This window comes from Telopea speciosissima, chromosome 11 (genome assembly GCF_018873765.1).
Source record: "Telopea speciosissima isolate NSW1024214 ecotype Mountain lineage chromosome 11, Tspe_v1, whole genome shotgun sequence".
In the NCBI taxonomy this organism is placed as follows: Eukaryota; Viridiplantae; Streptophyta; class Magnoliopsida; order Proteales; family Proteaceae; genus Telopea; species Telopea speciosissima.
Window position 1 is genome coordinate 30,950,963 of NC_057926.1, and position 16,394 is coordinate 30,967,356.

A 16,394-nucleotide genomic window follows, 5' to 3' on the forward strand; every position below is an offset into this window, starting at 1 on the left:
CCATTGTTATAGAGAGGGTAATGCCACAGCCGATGCCCTTGCCAATCGTGCAGCAAATTCCAAAACTTCTGAGAATTGGAACGGATCCCCTAACTTCATTGCTCATACTACTACGTGGGAAGCTTTGGGCAGACCGTACTACTGCCTCTCCAAACCTGTAGTGAGGCTGCTACGATCTTGATTGTACTTGTAATTGGCTGTTTGTGCTCTTAAGCCACAGCAGCTGTTCAGTTCTTTTATTTTTGTAATTTTCATCTTACTTTCAATATATACTTGCTGACCTTTAGCAAAAAAAAAGACAGCAATTGTACGATCTGAAATACAAAATTTATTTGACCTCGAAAAAACAACCACAGTTTAGCTGAGATTTTGTGAAGTTTCCCTAGGCATATCTAGGTACTTACAGTAAAACTTTCAGGTGTAATTTCAATTTCTAAGTGTGTCTAAAATGTTATGCAATTTTGGATTCCTACACAGTGAATTCTGGAATTTTTCTGCTAGTGTTCAAATCTGAAGTTTTAGTGTTTCAAAGTTCTTATGTATTTGAGTTTAGTATCCTAGGTTCATGTTTCTAGTTCATATCCTATCCTAAGTCAAACCTAGTGTACTTTGATACTACTCTGTAATGCCTCAAAAACCACCCTAGTGATTTAGGGACATTGACGGTCCACAAGATCGTTTATATCAAGGAGATATGAACTGGAGTAGAACCAAAACACAAACACACATCTAAAATATATAGATTAAGACTTCAACTAAAGTAGGGTAGTTAAACTAAGCTATTACAATTTTCAAATTAAACTTAAAATTCTGAAATAAAGGTTACAATCCTCAAAATGAAATTAAACTCAAACAAATAATAAGTTCTTCTAAAATTGAAAGAAGGTGTAAAAATTCTAATAGTAGTTGTCATCTTCTACTCCAAATGCTTCGTCCTCTTAGACCCCCTCCTCTAGTACATCCTCACATCTAGGTTCACATTCATAAAGTTGTTCATCTGAAAAATGGTGAGGGTAAGCTTCGGGAAAAGCTTAGCAAATAAATCCACAACAACTACACAGGTGTGAAAAACATGCACAAGTAATACAAAATGTAAAGACATAAAATAATATGTATACATAGATAAAAAAAAAAAAATAAAACAAAATGATCATAACCATATTTGCTTATCACCAATACTGTAATGAAAAGTATATATGACAACAATCAACAAAAGATATATCGAAAGAACGTAAAATAACAAACACATCACTCCCTAATGGACTAGTGTGAGCTACTAACCGTACACTGGTCAAGGCCCTTATGATAGCGGCGTATGAACTCCAACTATAATCAACTATAATACTACTGTCCCCTCTCAACATTAAGAAACTAATGAAGAAACTAGTGACCAAACTTGCCCCAGCCCTCCTGGAGAGTTTTTGATCATCACTCCTCATTCTAGTAGCTCATATAGTTCCAATATGGGTAAGCCTGTAGCTCAAAAACCCGCCGACTTATCCTTACCCCAACACTTTAACCCGTGTCGGTATGGTAACAGAAAAGAACATCCATGCTTATACATAAAGCTATACAACAAGTCTAGAACTTAGGGTTAGCCACTCCCTATATTTCAAACACTAAAACGTTTAATTAAGAGTTGTAAAAGAAAGAAAGAAAAAAAACTTAGAAATAAATCGAGTTTCATCAACATATCATAGCATAGAATGAAATACATAAATCGAAAAAATTTGGCAAAATCTTCGCACAAAGTTGTCATCGAGCATCTTCAATTCCAATAGAATATAAATCGGTAAATCAAATAAAAAAAATCAGATTTAAATGCATCATCAAAAAATATCATGCATTAGGTTATAATCGTGAAGGATCATTCATAGACCTTCCTTATACTATCAACAATCAAGCATTGGATTCATTAGTCTATAAACATGACATTGTTAAAAAATTCTGCACACACATATGTGAATTAAATCATAAGGAAATTCATCATTCCTTGCAAGCAATCATGTGTGACCATTTAATTGAGTAAAAGCAGGAATGAAATAGGTTTTTGGCATGATAAATCTCAATCTAAAACTAAATTCGAGATTTAAAACAATGTTTCAAAACAAATTTTATATGTAAAAAAAATATCAAGTATAATGGTTGAAGATCTACTCACCTTGTGAGAAGCAACTAGGGTTTCTATAAGTGACCTCAAATCAATACTTCAATGATGTTGATGTAGTTCTTCCTAATTCAGAATCAATTTTAATGGAGTCCTATGATTAAGGTAATGATGAAATCAACATCAATGTATTGCTTAAACTCGGATTTGGAAAATACAGATTTTTGACAGAATGACCTACCTTTAGTAAATTAGTGATATCTCTTTCCTCAGAACTCCGTTTGAGCTTATTCAAGTTGGGTTGTGAAGATACGAGATGAGGTTACGTTTTATTGTGAAATAGGATTTTTCCAATTCAGCTCCAAAAAGGATCAAAATTGGACAACAAGTTATTGGTTCTGCACAGTCCAAATTTCCTTCTTCTCTCTTCTTCTTCTCTTCCTCTCTAGAGTCCACGAATTTTCATCTCTCCCTCTCTCTCTCTCTCTCTCTCAAATTTATGATAAAATGAATGAGGATTGAGATTTAGTTATGGAGATTTAATCCTAACAAGAAAGAAGGTGGGAAGAATCCAATTTTATCTCTAACTACATCTATTTACTTGTTCTTCAATGAAAATATTTTAAAAGGAATCTTGACTTAAGATTTTTAAATTAAAAATTTAGATTAGGTAATTTAATTTTAACTAAAATTTCTTTTTTGTTAAGATTTTATTTTATGAAGACTTTCTTTTTCCAAGTTTGAGTTTTCAACCAATTGGAGATTGTCACCTCCCAAGTTAGAATCGTGGAAGCCCATTCTAAGCCCTATAAAATTATAAAAAAATAAAATATTTAATTGCTCCTCTAAAGAATAGAACCTTAGACCTCTAATAAATTAAATTAAATGTCTAAGCACTAGGCTAGGTTACTAACTGTAAATTATTTTTCAAATTAAATTATATATGTTATAAATAAAACCCTAATTCTACACTTAGGCAAGGAATATACTCAAAATGAGGGTGTTATACTAGGACACACTACCCCCATGCATGCATGTGTGCACCTCCAGCTAGTCCAAGTTCTTACACTTTAGCTTGCCCTAATCCTGCATTAGATAAAAAGACCAAATTACCCCTAGTCCAAAATCAGGGTATTACAGTTTTGCACCCAGGGCTGCCCTTGGTTGCCCATGGGAATCCTACTTGAATTTCAGGGTTTCCCATGGTCGCCCATGGGAACCCTAGTACAACCCAATTAGGGTTTGGTATAAAATCTTACATCAAACCCTTCTCTTTTTTGTCCCATAAAATTTAGGGGATCCACAAGAGAGAGAAAAACTCATCTCTTTTTCATCCCATGGAAAGAGGGATCCATCCTATACCCGAATGTAAATTGGAAAGAGATCGATTCGGATTTCTTTCACATCCCATGATTTTTATATTGTCAAAATCTTAATGCATAAAGATTACATTAAGAATTGCTAACCTGTTGAGCCTCAAATGTTACTCCTCCAATAGATAGTGGTTCTTCCTCTAATGAGCACACCAGGTAAACGATCTTGAACCTCCAATGGTTCAGCCAAGGTTCTCCAAGTCAAACCTAGTTCCTCTTCTTCAAATCTTCAAGAGCAATCCTGGGTTTCCAAAACAATAACTCTCAAAATCTAGAGAGCAAGAAGAAGGAGAGAGAGAGAGAGAGAGAGAGTGCCAAAACCGTCCAAGGGGGGAGGGCACAGAAAATGTCCAAAGCTAGCATTGGGCGTCCCCCCTCCCCTTGTTATGTTTATAGAGATAGGGTTTCTAAAACCCTGATTGGAAAATCCCAGTGAGATTCTGTTTCTCTCTCTCCTCTTTGACCTGAATCTATTTAAACCTGATGGGCTTCTAATTGGTGAAGAAGCAGAATCGAACAGGGAATAGTAAATAAATTATTTATTTTTATTTTAGTGGATAAATATAATTAGCACCATATCCATTAAATTAAATAAACAATTAATTAATTTATAAATTCCAATTATACCCTTACATAATAATTATGTACCAACCCACCACTAATCAACATCATCAGTATGGAATCTAGGGCATGTACACATGTACTGCCAAACCCCATTCCACAAAACATATCCATACAAGAGCGTTTGTGTATGTGATTGGATCTCGCAAAACACGATAAAATATTTTCAATCAAAACTATATATAATCTATCATTTTATGTGAAAACAGGTTTTGCAAAAATCAGTTCTGAAACGGTACTGGATCTAGATTCCGATCTGACCATCCACAGACAAAATCCCTATCTTGATGTTCCCCAATCGGGCAGTGGTGGCCATGTATAGCAACTCTCTCACTCATGAAATATTCGTGTATTCCTAGAACACCAGCTTTGACTCTCTTGAAACTTAGTCATTGATGATCCAAAGACTGCGATCACATTTTGCAGTGACGAGGTCCTCTCAAGTATAGGGTCTCGGTGACAAATGTCTATCCCATTTACATCTGGCAATAATACATGAGGAAATCGACAAAGTAGATTCTTCACCAATGCACATCATTATATGCACTGGCATTCGTACCCCGACATCAACATGTCTAGGCATACCCAATGCGATGACCATATGATAAGTGTCCTGCCCAAACCCAAGTCGTGACTACCATTTTAAGTAAAACTTACAGACACATAATGCTCAAAAAATTTGTATTACATGTGATAATATTAAACTAACATGGATAAATGGTTTAATACAATGTAAACCAGACCAAACCGGAACAAACCAAGTTTGGTGGACACATAAATCCAAAAAGTAAATGGTTCAAGTTTTGTTTTTGAAACCATTTAGTTTTGATTTTGGTTTTTATTCCCAATCATGTTGAAACGAACCAAATTGGACCATTTAACACCCTTACTTGAATGAATCCATGTGATTTGCAAGGGCATTTCAGACTTTTAAATAGTAAAGGTCAAAGTAATTATGACCTTCCATCGGTGGGTGTACAAGAAATCTTTCACTTTGCTTTTGTCAAAAGGTATCGTGCACAACTGTGCATGGTGCACGATAGTGCTCAACCATTGGATGAGGATGAAGGATCATGTACTGTACATGATCATGCCCATCCAATGGTTGAAAGTATGACCGTGCAACCATGCATGGCCATGTACAAAAGCTCTCGCCTTTGCTTTTTTTAGGTAATGTTTGTTTGTCAAATACTTATGGAGAGTTGGTGCTAGAACTCTACCATAACGTTGGATATTGACCTGGATATTGTTTCACTGATATATTTGGGGTCTCCACACCCCATGGATGGTTGGAGATCGACTCTGGTGGTTAAATGTTATTGCAGAGGATCCAAACTCATTATAACTATAGTCACAAGAAATTTTTTAACCACCACAAGTATTGTCTGAGGTATTGGTACTGGATTGCTTGATACAATTAATACTCCTCGATTTTGAAAGTGACCAATACCGATATCTAACCGATACTATATTAGTGAAACGATATGATTGATCCATGCCGATATCATATCAATATCTATCGATTTTAAAGGTAACTGATATCTAATCCAATATCGTGCACTAAAACCATGAGTAAAAGGGGGCGCGGGGGGGGAAGGTGCTTCATGACAAAATTGTGAAACTGATAAAGCACTTTTTTACGTTAGGCATGGTTTTGGTTCAGTTCTAAACTGCTCTGAACCAGTGGGCTTCTATGTGACGTGTTCACAAAGAAAAGAAATGGAGATGACTTCACGTGTACTTGAGGGTCAAAACAAGAAAGAGACAAGAAGGCAAGAGTAAAGAAGGCAAGTATTTGAGGGTCAAAACAAGAATGAGACAAGAAGTCAGAGGTTATAGAACGTTACAAACTTACAATCTATGTAAAGTCATATAACTGAAAAAGAGAACTGGAGATGGGCTCAACGGCCCAACCACCAACGAACAGCCTAGTGTTGTTACATGCATGTTATAAAACGTTAGGGTGAGTGTGGGCCCTACACACATGGGGGCCAATGAGAGGGTGCATGGAAGCATCATAAGGATGGAATTTTCATCTTTCATAAAGGACAGGGCGGTTATTTCTTTTCCACTATGTATGAGCATAAACGGTGATACACTCCCCTACAGAGCTTTTCTCCTTACCATTAATAGACAATTATTATGGCTTGTAAACTTTATTGATAGAGCAGTGGGTGTTACTGGAGTCCATTGATACGTGGAGAAAATAGTACTAAATGCATGGGACTAGTGGTGAATATGCATTCATGTGATTTTGTTCCCAATCTTTCCTTGAGGCCAATAGTTATCCACAAAGAGAGACGTACACTTTTGTATGATACATGTATGTATATTGTGTATGTATGTATTTTGTGTATACAAATACATACATATTAAAAATTCTAATTATGTGAAAAAAAGTTTATTCATTTATGAGAAGTGAACGCTACTTGATCGTATGGGTATAGACTGCACGAAATGACCATCATGTCCTCAGAGGTTTACGCCTTTCCATGGGGGTGCAACGGTGATCATTTCGTATGGCATAGTGTTTTAGTATAGGAGCCACACACCGCATACGACCATGTAGCATTTTTTACCAAAAGTAAATAAATAAATAAATAAAATAAAACCATAAACCTTAGATTGAACTCCATGAAAACCGGTGAGATGATCAGGAAAACTATTGTCAAATTAAACTCAAACCATCAACCCATTAACCTAATCCTTACAAATGTTGGCCAACCTGTTGGGTTTTTGTTTCAGGTGCACTGTGTTTTATAATATGTTATTGATCGAAATATGTAGTCCAAGGATCCTGGAAATCCAAAGTATAGCTTTTCCTGGTGCTATCCAAACTGTTAAGTCCCACTTATCCTAGTGGGAAGATACTTGTTTTCTTGGGCGATTTTACTCAAGACAATTACAACTTACAACCCTAGTGTTTCATAGTCCCATACCTAATCCAATAGTTTTATAGACTCGCCACCTAATTCAGTTATTAGGCCTGATGCTTTAATGCTTCATTATTTGTTCTTTTTGAGGTTTGTGGGAATATATGAACCTTTCAACACTTAAGAAATCATTAGCATTCCCATAACTATCATGACCATTAGGTTATCACCAAGGTTTCCAGTTTACCAGATTGCCACCACGCTGTTAATGTTTCATCATTACTAAAATATATTTCACATTATGAAGTATTGGGAAAAATGTAATATGCCAACATATGTTATTTCTTCAATACTCAACATTCAACTCCATGCATCAATTTTGAGATCAGAAATAGACTTTTTTTCGATATGTGAACCCAAACACTTTAAGAAAGAGGCATTTTGTCTCGGGATCTTACACTTATTTCTCCCCTCCCCTGGATTCTTGATGTATAATCGTTTGACTATTGTTTCTCCCCTCCCCCCTCCCAATTTGGATTTTGATGTTTCTTCCTTTTTTCTAGTTGTATTATTTCTCTTGTTTGGGTTCCCCCACTCTTGGATAGCCAGTTTGGTTATTTTAATTGTTTTGCTATGCACTTTTTCTTAATGTATTTTTCATTCACAAAAACAAAAAGAACAAAAAACAAAAAAAAAAAAAAAAAAATAGAAAAAAACTCTATATCATAAAATTTTTCTTCCAGTTAACGGAATAAGCCAATCGCATAACATTCCAAAGTAACCCTATACTTTATCTACCCAGGTCTAATTCTTTGTCTAATATCATCCTCTTGGTATCCTTTTTTATTTATGATTGAACCTAACTATCTAAAATTAATACTTTGGAGTATCTTTCTATTATCAATTTTCACTATCCTACATTCAAACCTAGGTACCTAAAGTTTATCCACAATTACAATGTATCTCCCGACAAGCATTGCAATGGGTACTCTCTCCAGATGTATGTGCTTGTCAAGGGCAACTGCTTTTAAAGTGCTCAAAAATAAATTGATACGTAATAGTTACTTTGGCGACTATGTGTCACAAAACGTGTCCAGTTCCAAAGAATGAACAAGTGCGTGTAATAAAAGTTATAAATGTCAAAAAAGTTAATGTCTAATTATTGAAATGGCGGGAAGATACCACTTATACTTTCTTTCATTATTTCTACATTCATAAAAATTAACGGATTATGCCATATCCTAGAAAGATAAGGTTGAAAGCAAGTATGCATACTGGAGCATTTTTAATAAAAATAAGTTTAAATTTTGTATTTATGTGTTTATTCATGATAACTACAATCACATGATTGTTAAACTCTTTTTAGTAACACTGAGGAAAATGCCTCAGCTTAAACCGCTATCTATTCAAAGTAACTTATAAATTTGGTTTATGTTTTGGGCTATAAATAATGCAAGGGTAAACTTTAAATCAAATTATTCCAACTGATGAAGTGATGTCGATATTGACTTTATCCGATGTAATGAGGATCATCGTAATTTTCTTAGGATATTTCTTATTGTATGAGCTCTAATAAAAATAACTTTACATTAAACATTGTCCTAGGGGATTGCCTAATTAGTCACAATTATCCACTTTTTTTATTTTTGCATTACATTTATTCTTCTATATGTGGTAAAATTAATGCAAAATTACAAAATCACACTCCACTTCCTCCACATAGGTTTAATTAAATCTTTAATGAACTCAAAGATTTACTATTGTGAAGTAGTTTTTTGCTCATGTGTCTATCTCTCTCCTACTCAAAACAAGGGGGCATAGGTGTCTTTTCATATGTGGAGGAGAGAGATAGACTCCTAGGAGTGCTGGTGTAAGCTACACTCCTGAGCAGAGTTCTTTTTCCTAAAAGATTACTAGGTGGATATACTTATGCATACGAAAGACATACATATAAGAAATCACATCCTGTTTTCATACAATTGGGTATCCACCCTATTAATTAATATATACTTTATAAGAATCTCCTTGGATTTTAACTTAATAAATTGTTTAAATTTCTATAAATAGTCTCACTTAGAAGGTAGTGATGCAATGAGAAACCCATATCCTTTCCCTCTTATCTTTCCCATAGCTATTATATTGCAGAGCTCTGAAGCGTTCCTATTTTGATATTTGGGATCACTTGCTCTTCATCTTCTTCCTCTTCTTCTTTTTTGTTTTTTGTTATCATTTTCCTTAAGTTTAATCATGATGCAGAACGGATCTACTGTTGCTTTAGGGTCAAGTAATTGCCCAGAGCCATCTGAGCCAAACTCAACTGTCATGCCAAGTATAAACAATGAGAAAGAAACTCAGCATGTGTTGGACTGGAATCATCCATGCAGCTATTGCTCCAAGATTTTCTCAACTCCACAAGCTTTAGGTGGCCATCAGAATGCTCATCGAAGAGAGAAAGCTGAAGAAAGATGGAAACGTCGCATGGCAAATAGAAATCGCTCTAGTTCCCACTCAATAACCGATCTTTCGGTAAATTTTCATGGTGGAGATTCGGTATCCGAGCATTCAACTACCGTCATGTCCAAGCCAATGTTCCAATATGAACCTCCAACTGGGTTCCAATATTTGCATAATTTTGCACCTGGTTATGGACCCATTCCTTCGATGCAAGTGCATGGTTTAATGCTTCAGCCTGGGTTTGTTGGAGGCCAAATTCCAATACTTGGAAATCCGTATTACTACCCATATCCACCACCAATAGAGGGTATTCTATGGCACCCACAACCTCATGAGTTGAATCTTCTACGAGAAGAAGAGCCAAAGTTGTTGGTTGAAGAAGATGCGAGTTCAACTGGAAGTGTGGATCTAACTTTGAAGTTGTAAAATAATGTTTGGGATCACTCTCTCTCTCTCTCTCTCTCTCTCTCTCTCTCTCTCTACTTTCAGAGCAGATGCAAATGAAAATATAGTCCTCTCTGCAAGTGTGGATCTAACTTTGAAGCTGTAAAAACATGTTTGGTCTCTCTCTCTCTCCATCCCATGCTGTTACTTGTGTTTTCTCACCCTTTCTTGTCATTTCATAGTTTGTCCTTTTCATGCTTTCCTTCATAAATAAAATTGTGTAAATATTATTTTATAATAAAAAGTTATTGTATTACTTTTTGAGCATGAATTGATACCACATCATTTAAAAGAACAAAAGAGGGGTGGAAACCATTGTCTGCTCTAAATGGTAAGAGTTTTAATAAGTTTTTTTGTATAAAATTTATTCCATAAAGACCATTAAATTTTTTACTTAAAATAAACACGCAAAAATCTCTCCATTTAATCTTAAACTCTCCCATTAAAACTCTCAAATAATGGAAAGGAAGATATGGAATTTAGGACAGTATTTATGGTATGCATTGATATTGATACTTGTAAACACTGAAATTTGCTACCCTCGAGCAAAGATAACAACTGGATATGAATAGACACCAACTTCTCTCTCAAGAAGGGCCCGTCTAGCCACCATCACCATAATAAACCCAAAACTGACCCATAGAAGTGCGCCACATCATTAAAAATCCAAAAAAGACTCTACGGGTCCACACATTGCTTCAGGGGTTCCCATGGTGTTGTGGGACATCTTTTGCGGCTGTTCTAGTATAGCCGCGATGTGGAATACATACACCCGTGGCCCTACGTCTATACATGGTACAGGGCCAAGCCTCGTGACAGCATCTTTGGCGTCGTGGTAAGGAATCGTACAACCGCGGAGGCACCAAAGAAGAAAGTACATTCCATGGAGCCATGGAATCATAGGGGTCCCCTTATAAATTGAGGTCCCCTCCTATTTCCCAAGAAGACCTATTGCCTTAGAATTCATGCCCAAGCTTTGTTTTGCCACTTTTTGGTATTCTTCGATGCCCTTAGTCACCTTTGGGTGTCCTAAAACCCCAAAGCCTTTTGTGACCTACCCATTGAAAGAGAAGCAGACAGTCCACCCGCCTACAGCTAAACTGTGAGATCGTATATATTCATCCTACGGAGAGAAGGGAACCTCTCATTTTGACCCTGCTCCAGGTTTAACCCCAGGTATAATTTCTTCATTTTCCCTTTAATTTGGCAAAATGTAGATCATTAAAGCAACATGAGTTAGTGTAAATAGTAATAGTATGCGTAGGAATGGCATGTAGCTTTCTTTTGACGTCGCTACTGTACAATAAGTTAATCAAATATTAGCCATGCTTGTTGTTATAGTACATGTTATAATCGGGAGAATGTTCAAACTTCATCATCTGATAGAAAGACCGGTTCAACAGGGTGAGGTGGGTGCCTAACATCTTCCCACGCCATAACCTAACCTCTTACCCAAACTGTGACCAAACAATATGGAATCAAATCTATCCCTTTTCACACACCATGGATCAAGCTACACCTATGGGTCCTAGGCCCTCATCTTAGGTGGCAACTCCTTTTGTCATGTATATCCCAAATCTCAGTCCCCAAGGGACCTAAATGAGAGGAATTTCAACTTTCGAAACTTTTCCCAAGTCGTGGTACCCATAGTGACGACTCCATTAGAGAGGATTTAAGGTCAAGCTTTCAATACTAAATGCTTTGTTTTAATACAAGAACATTCTTTCTTGAACATCACTTCTATGATAACATGTTTAGCTAACACTATTGTTGTTTCATGATTAACTGTATCATGCATTATGTTTGAACTGAAATAAAATGACAAGGGTGCTCTTTGTTGTGTCCTTACCTTGGGGAGATGGGACACATCATATTAAGCACTCTGAGATTGGATGATAGCCGCTTCTTGCACAAGAGTGTTCAAAGTCAAATCAGGTGACAAGGATGCTCCTTGTGGGAAAGAGAAAGCTACTTGATTGCATGCGATGCACAACTCCTGTGCCTAGACATAGGTTACATGAAATGACTATCATGCCCTCAGGGATTTCCATCTTTCCATGGGGATGCCGCAATCATTTCGTGCGGCCATGTGTCTTAGTGCAAGAGCCGCACGCGGCACACAATTGGGTAGTGTTCTTTTCCCCCCAAAAAATAATAAATAAATAAAATAAAATAAAATAAAACCATAAATCTTAATTTGAACTCCATCAAAACGATTGATTTGGTCAGGAAAACTCTTGCCAAATTAAACTCAAACCGTTAACCCATTAACCTAAACCTCACAATGAATTACCTAGAAAGTGAATTATGCAAATGTTGGCCAAATTGTTGAGTTCTTATTTCATTTACACTATGGCTGTATTTAGTATACATTCTTGGAATGCATTGTACGTAGATTTTGTATTACTGAGCGATAAAAACAACTAGTTTAATAATATGTAATTGACCGAAAGATGTAGCCCAAGGGGGGGGAGTGAACTGAAAATTCTAAGCACATGTACTATCTTCATATGATGAAGTAAGCTAATGTTACAAAGCAAATACATAAGAAAATACACCCAGGATAACCGGGACTATCACCATGGTATAGCTTTTCATGGTGCTATCCAAACCATTAAGTCTTACTTATCCTAGTGGGAAGACACTTGCTGTTTTCTTGGGATCATAACTAACCCATTGATTTTACTCAAGACAACCACTTACAAGCCTAGTGTTTCATAGTCCCATACCTAACCCAATAGTTTTATAGACACACCACCTAATTCAGTTTTTAAGTTTGAAGCTTTGATGCTTCATTATTTGTTCTTCTCAAGGTTTGTGGGAATATATGAACCTTTGAACACTTAACAAATTATTAGTATTCCCAAAACTGCCATGATCATTGGGTTATCACCAAGGTGTCCAGTTGTCAGACTGCCACCTCGATTTTAATGTTTCATCATTACTAAATTATATTTCACCTTATGAAGTATTGGGTAAAATTTAATATGCCAACATATGTTGGTTTTTCAATCCCCAACATTCGACTCCATGCATCACTTTTGAGATCAGAAATAGATTTTTTTTCAATATGTGAACCCAAACACGTTAAGAAAGAGGCATTTTGTCTCGGGATCTTACACTTATTTCTCCCCTCCCCCGGATTCTTGATGTATAATCCTTTGACTATTGTTTCTCCCCTTCCTCCTCCCAATTTGGATTTTGATGTTTTTTCCTTTTTTTTAGTTGTATTATTTCTCTTGTTTGGGTTTCCCCACTCTTGGATAGCGAGTTTGGTTATTTTAATTGTTTTGCCATGCACTTTTCCTTAATGTATTTTTTCATTCACAAAAACAAAAACAAAAAAAAAAAACAAAAAAAAAAGAAGAGAAAAAAACGCTATATATCATTGCTAGTCGTATAACCGTCCTATAAAATTTTCCTTTGAGTTAAAGGAATAAGCCAATCACACAACATTCCAAAAGTAATCTTGCACTTTATCCACCTAGGTCTAATTCTTTGTCCAATATCATTCTCTTTGAACCTTCTTTATTTATTATTTAACCTAACTATCTTAAATTAATACTTGGGAGTATCTTTGTATTATCAATTTTCACTACCCTACATTCAATCCTATTGTTGTTAAATTATTCACCATATACTTGCTAGTTATTTTAAAAGTGTTTTATTCCAAGGTCTCCATAATTCCAACCTTGGTACCTCAAGTTTATCCACAATTACATTGTATCTCCTGACAAGCATTACAATGGGTACTCTCTCCAGATGTATGTGCTTGTCAAGGGCAACTGCCTTTAGAGTGCTCAAAAATTAATTGATACGTAATAGTTACTTTGTTGATTATATGACACAAAACTTGTCCAGTTCCAAAGAATGAATAGGTGCTTGTAATAAAAGTTACAAATGTTGGAAAAGTTAATGTCTAATTAAAGAAATGACGCGAAGATACCACTTACACTTTCTTTCATTATTTATACATTAATAAAAATTAAAGTTTATCCACAATTACAACGTATCTCCCGATAAGCATTGCAATGGGTACTCTCTCCAGATGTATATGCTTGTCAAGGGCAACTGCTTTTAAAGTGGTCAAAATTAATTGATACATAATAGTTATTTTGTCGATTATGTGACACGAAACGTATCCAGTTCCAAAGAGTTAATAGGTGCGTGTAATAAAAGTTACAAATGTCAAAAAAGTTAATGACTAATTATTGAAATGGCGGGAAGATACCACATATACTTTTTTTCATTATTTCTACATTAATAAAAATTAACGGATTGTACAGTATCCTAGAATTCTGGGGTTAAAAACAAATATTTATGTGTTTATTCATGATAACTAGAATCACATAATAGTTAAACTCTTTTTAGTAACAATGATGAAAATGCCTCAGCTTAACCACTATCTATTCAAAGTAACTTATAAATTTGGTTTAAGTTTTGGGCTATAAATAGTGCAAAAGAAAACTTTAAATCAAATGATTCCAATTAATGAAGTGATGATGATATTGACTTTGTCTGATGTAATGAGGATCATCATAATTTTCTTCAGATATTTCTTTTTTTTTTTCTTTTCGGCTAAAGATCGGCAAAGTATGTATTAATAATGAAATAATAAATACAAGTTCAGGAATCCCCAATAGGGAAAAAACAAGAAAAAAAACTCCACGTACTTCAGCAGAGAGCCAAAGAGAAGCAAAAGAGATTAGAAAATTACTCTAGAACCTCACCTTCGGCATGGCCATCAGCAGGTGATCTAAAGCAATAGACTAATCCAAAAGATAAAATAGAAAGCTCAGCTCTGTACAAAATGAAAACGACTTCTGTCTTGTAGGTCCCATTCAATTTTGTAATGAGCAAAAGTAGGAGACTCAGCCCAACAATGTGACATCTGAGTCGCATCACTCCTTTTTGCTAATAGATTTGCAACAATATTCACCTCTCTATAACTCTGAGTCGATTTCCACGTTATAGATTGAAGATAACTAGAAACGACAAACCATTTTCGCTTAAACTTCCAAAGGACATTGCCATTATTAATTGAAGTTACCACAGCTTCCGCATCAGCCTCAATCCAAAGAAAGTTAATATTTTTCTCTCAAGCCATTTGAACTCCAATAAAAAACGCTAAATACTCAGTGACAAAATTTGTTGAGATCCCCAAGTAATGAGAGAAACTACCCGTTGGAATGCCCATGGAATTCCAAAAAATACCTGCAGTGTTAGAGTGACCTGGATTTCCCAAAGAACAACCATCTATGTTGAGTTTAGTCCAGCCAATTTCCGGTTTCCTCCATATTATTTCAATAATGCAAGGAGACTTTGGCTTCTGAAAGGAAGCACCAATGTAACGAGCAACCATCAAGTCTTGGACAGACTGGATCTAACAGTGCATGAAAGATGAAGTATCCTTAAGGTCTGATTTAATGTATCGGAGAACAGAACAAGATCGGTTTCCTTTGCCTTCAAACCGTCTCAAATTTCGCTCCCACCAGATATGAAAAGGTACCATAATAAATCTTGCAAGCCACACCTTTGAAAGAGAGATTGTCTCAGATTTTTCCTTCCACCAGGTGAACACATCCTTAAGTGAATTTTTGTGCGGCCACACCATCTGGAACATAGTGATAAAATCTCGCCAAACCTGGCCTTCAAGGAAAATGACCACTCTAGAAATAAATGTCACTGATTTTCTACTGCATGTAGACACAGGCAGCAACGGGACGCAATAGGGACACCTTTTTGGGCCACCAGGTCATCTGTTGGCAATTTCCCTTGCATCAGTTGCCAACCACAAAAAGACTATCGTGGCTGCAAATATTTGGTCCAAATCGTCGAATGCCATGAAATTTTATTTGCAGCCGCTTTAATGCCTTCCCAGGCCGATATAACTGTGAAATTACCCAACTTGGATAACATCCAAACTCTCATATCCATCTCTTTGATCAAAGGAAGATTGACTGTAGAAGCTTCATTAAAAATTTGTTGCAAGAACGTAGATGAAACTGTTGGGAACGACCAATGAGATTGATTAATAAAACTTGCAAGGTAGGAATGGTAAGTCTTAAAAACCGAAGAGTTAAGGTCTGATCTGACAACAATAGAGCCGCCACCTAATCAATTGTCGTGCCAAACATCAATCGTGGTACCGCACCTATAATCAAAGATTCATGCTCTGCAACAAAAGACCACATTTTCTTAATACCTAACCATATAGATGAGGATGAATTGACTTGATCTTTTAAAATACCCTTTGAGGTGAATCTTGCATTAAGAAATCTGCCCATACTAGAGGAGTTAGATTTAATCAACCAGCAGAGCTTGCAAAGAAGGGCCTTGTTAATATCCCTAAGCCTCCTGATTCCCAACCCTCCTTCCTCTATAGGCTTGCACGTGGACTCCCAATTTACTTAATTCCTTTTGTAATGTCCGGGTCCCCACTCTAGATGAAGTTGTGCATCCACTTTTCCATCAAAGAGATTGAAGCAGTAGGCCACCAGTAAATGGAAAAAATATGGACTA

The 16,394-nt window shown here is 35.9% G+C and overlaps 1 protein-coding gene across 1 annotated transcript; it reads left to right on the forward strand.

Annotated features, from left to right (window-relative positions):
• Positions 1-9,221: 9,221 nt before the first annotated feature.
• LOC122644946 (zinc finger protein GIS3-like) lies at positions 9,222-9,854 on the forward strand. The gene has a single exon (XM_043838305.1). It carries the CDS (start codon positions 9,222-9,224, stop codon positions 9,852-9,854), a length of 633 nt encoding a protein of 210 aa, XP_043694240.1.
• The last annotated feature ends 6,540 nt before the right edge of the window (positions 9,855-16,394 follow it).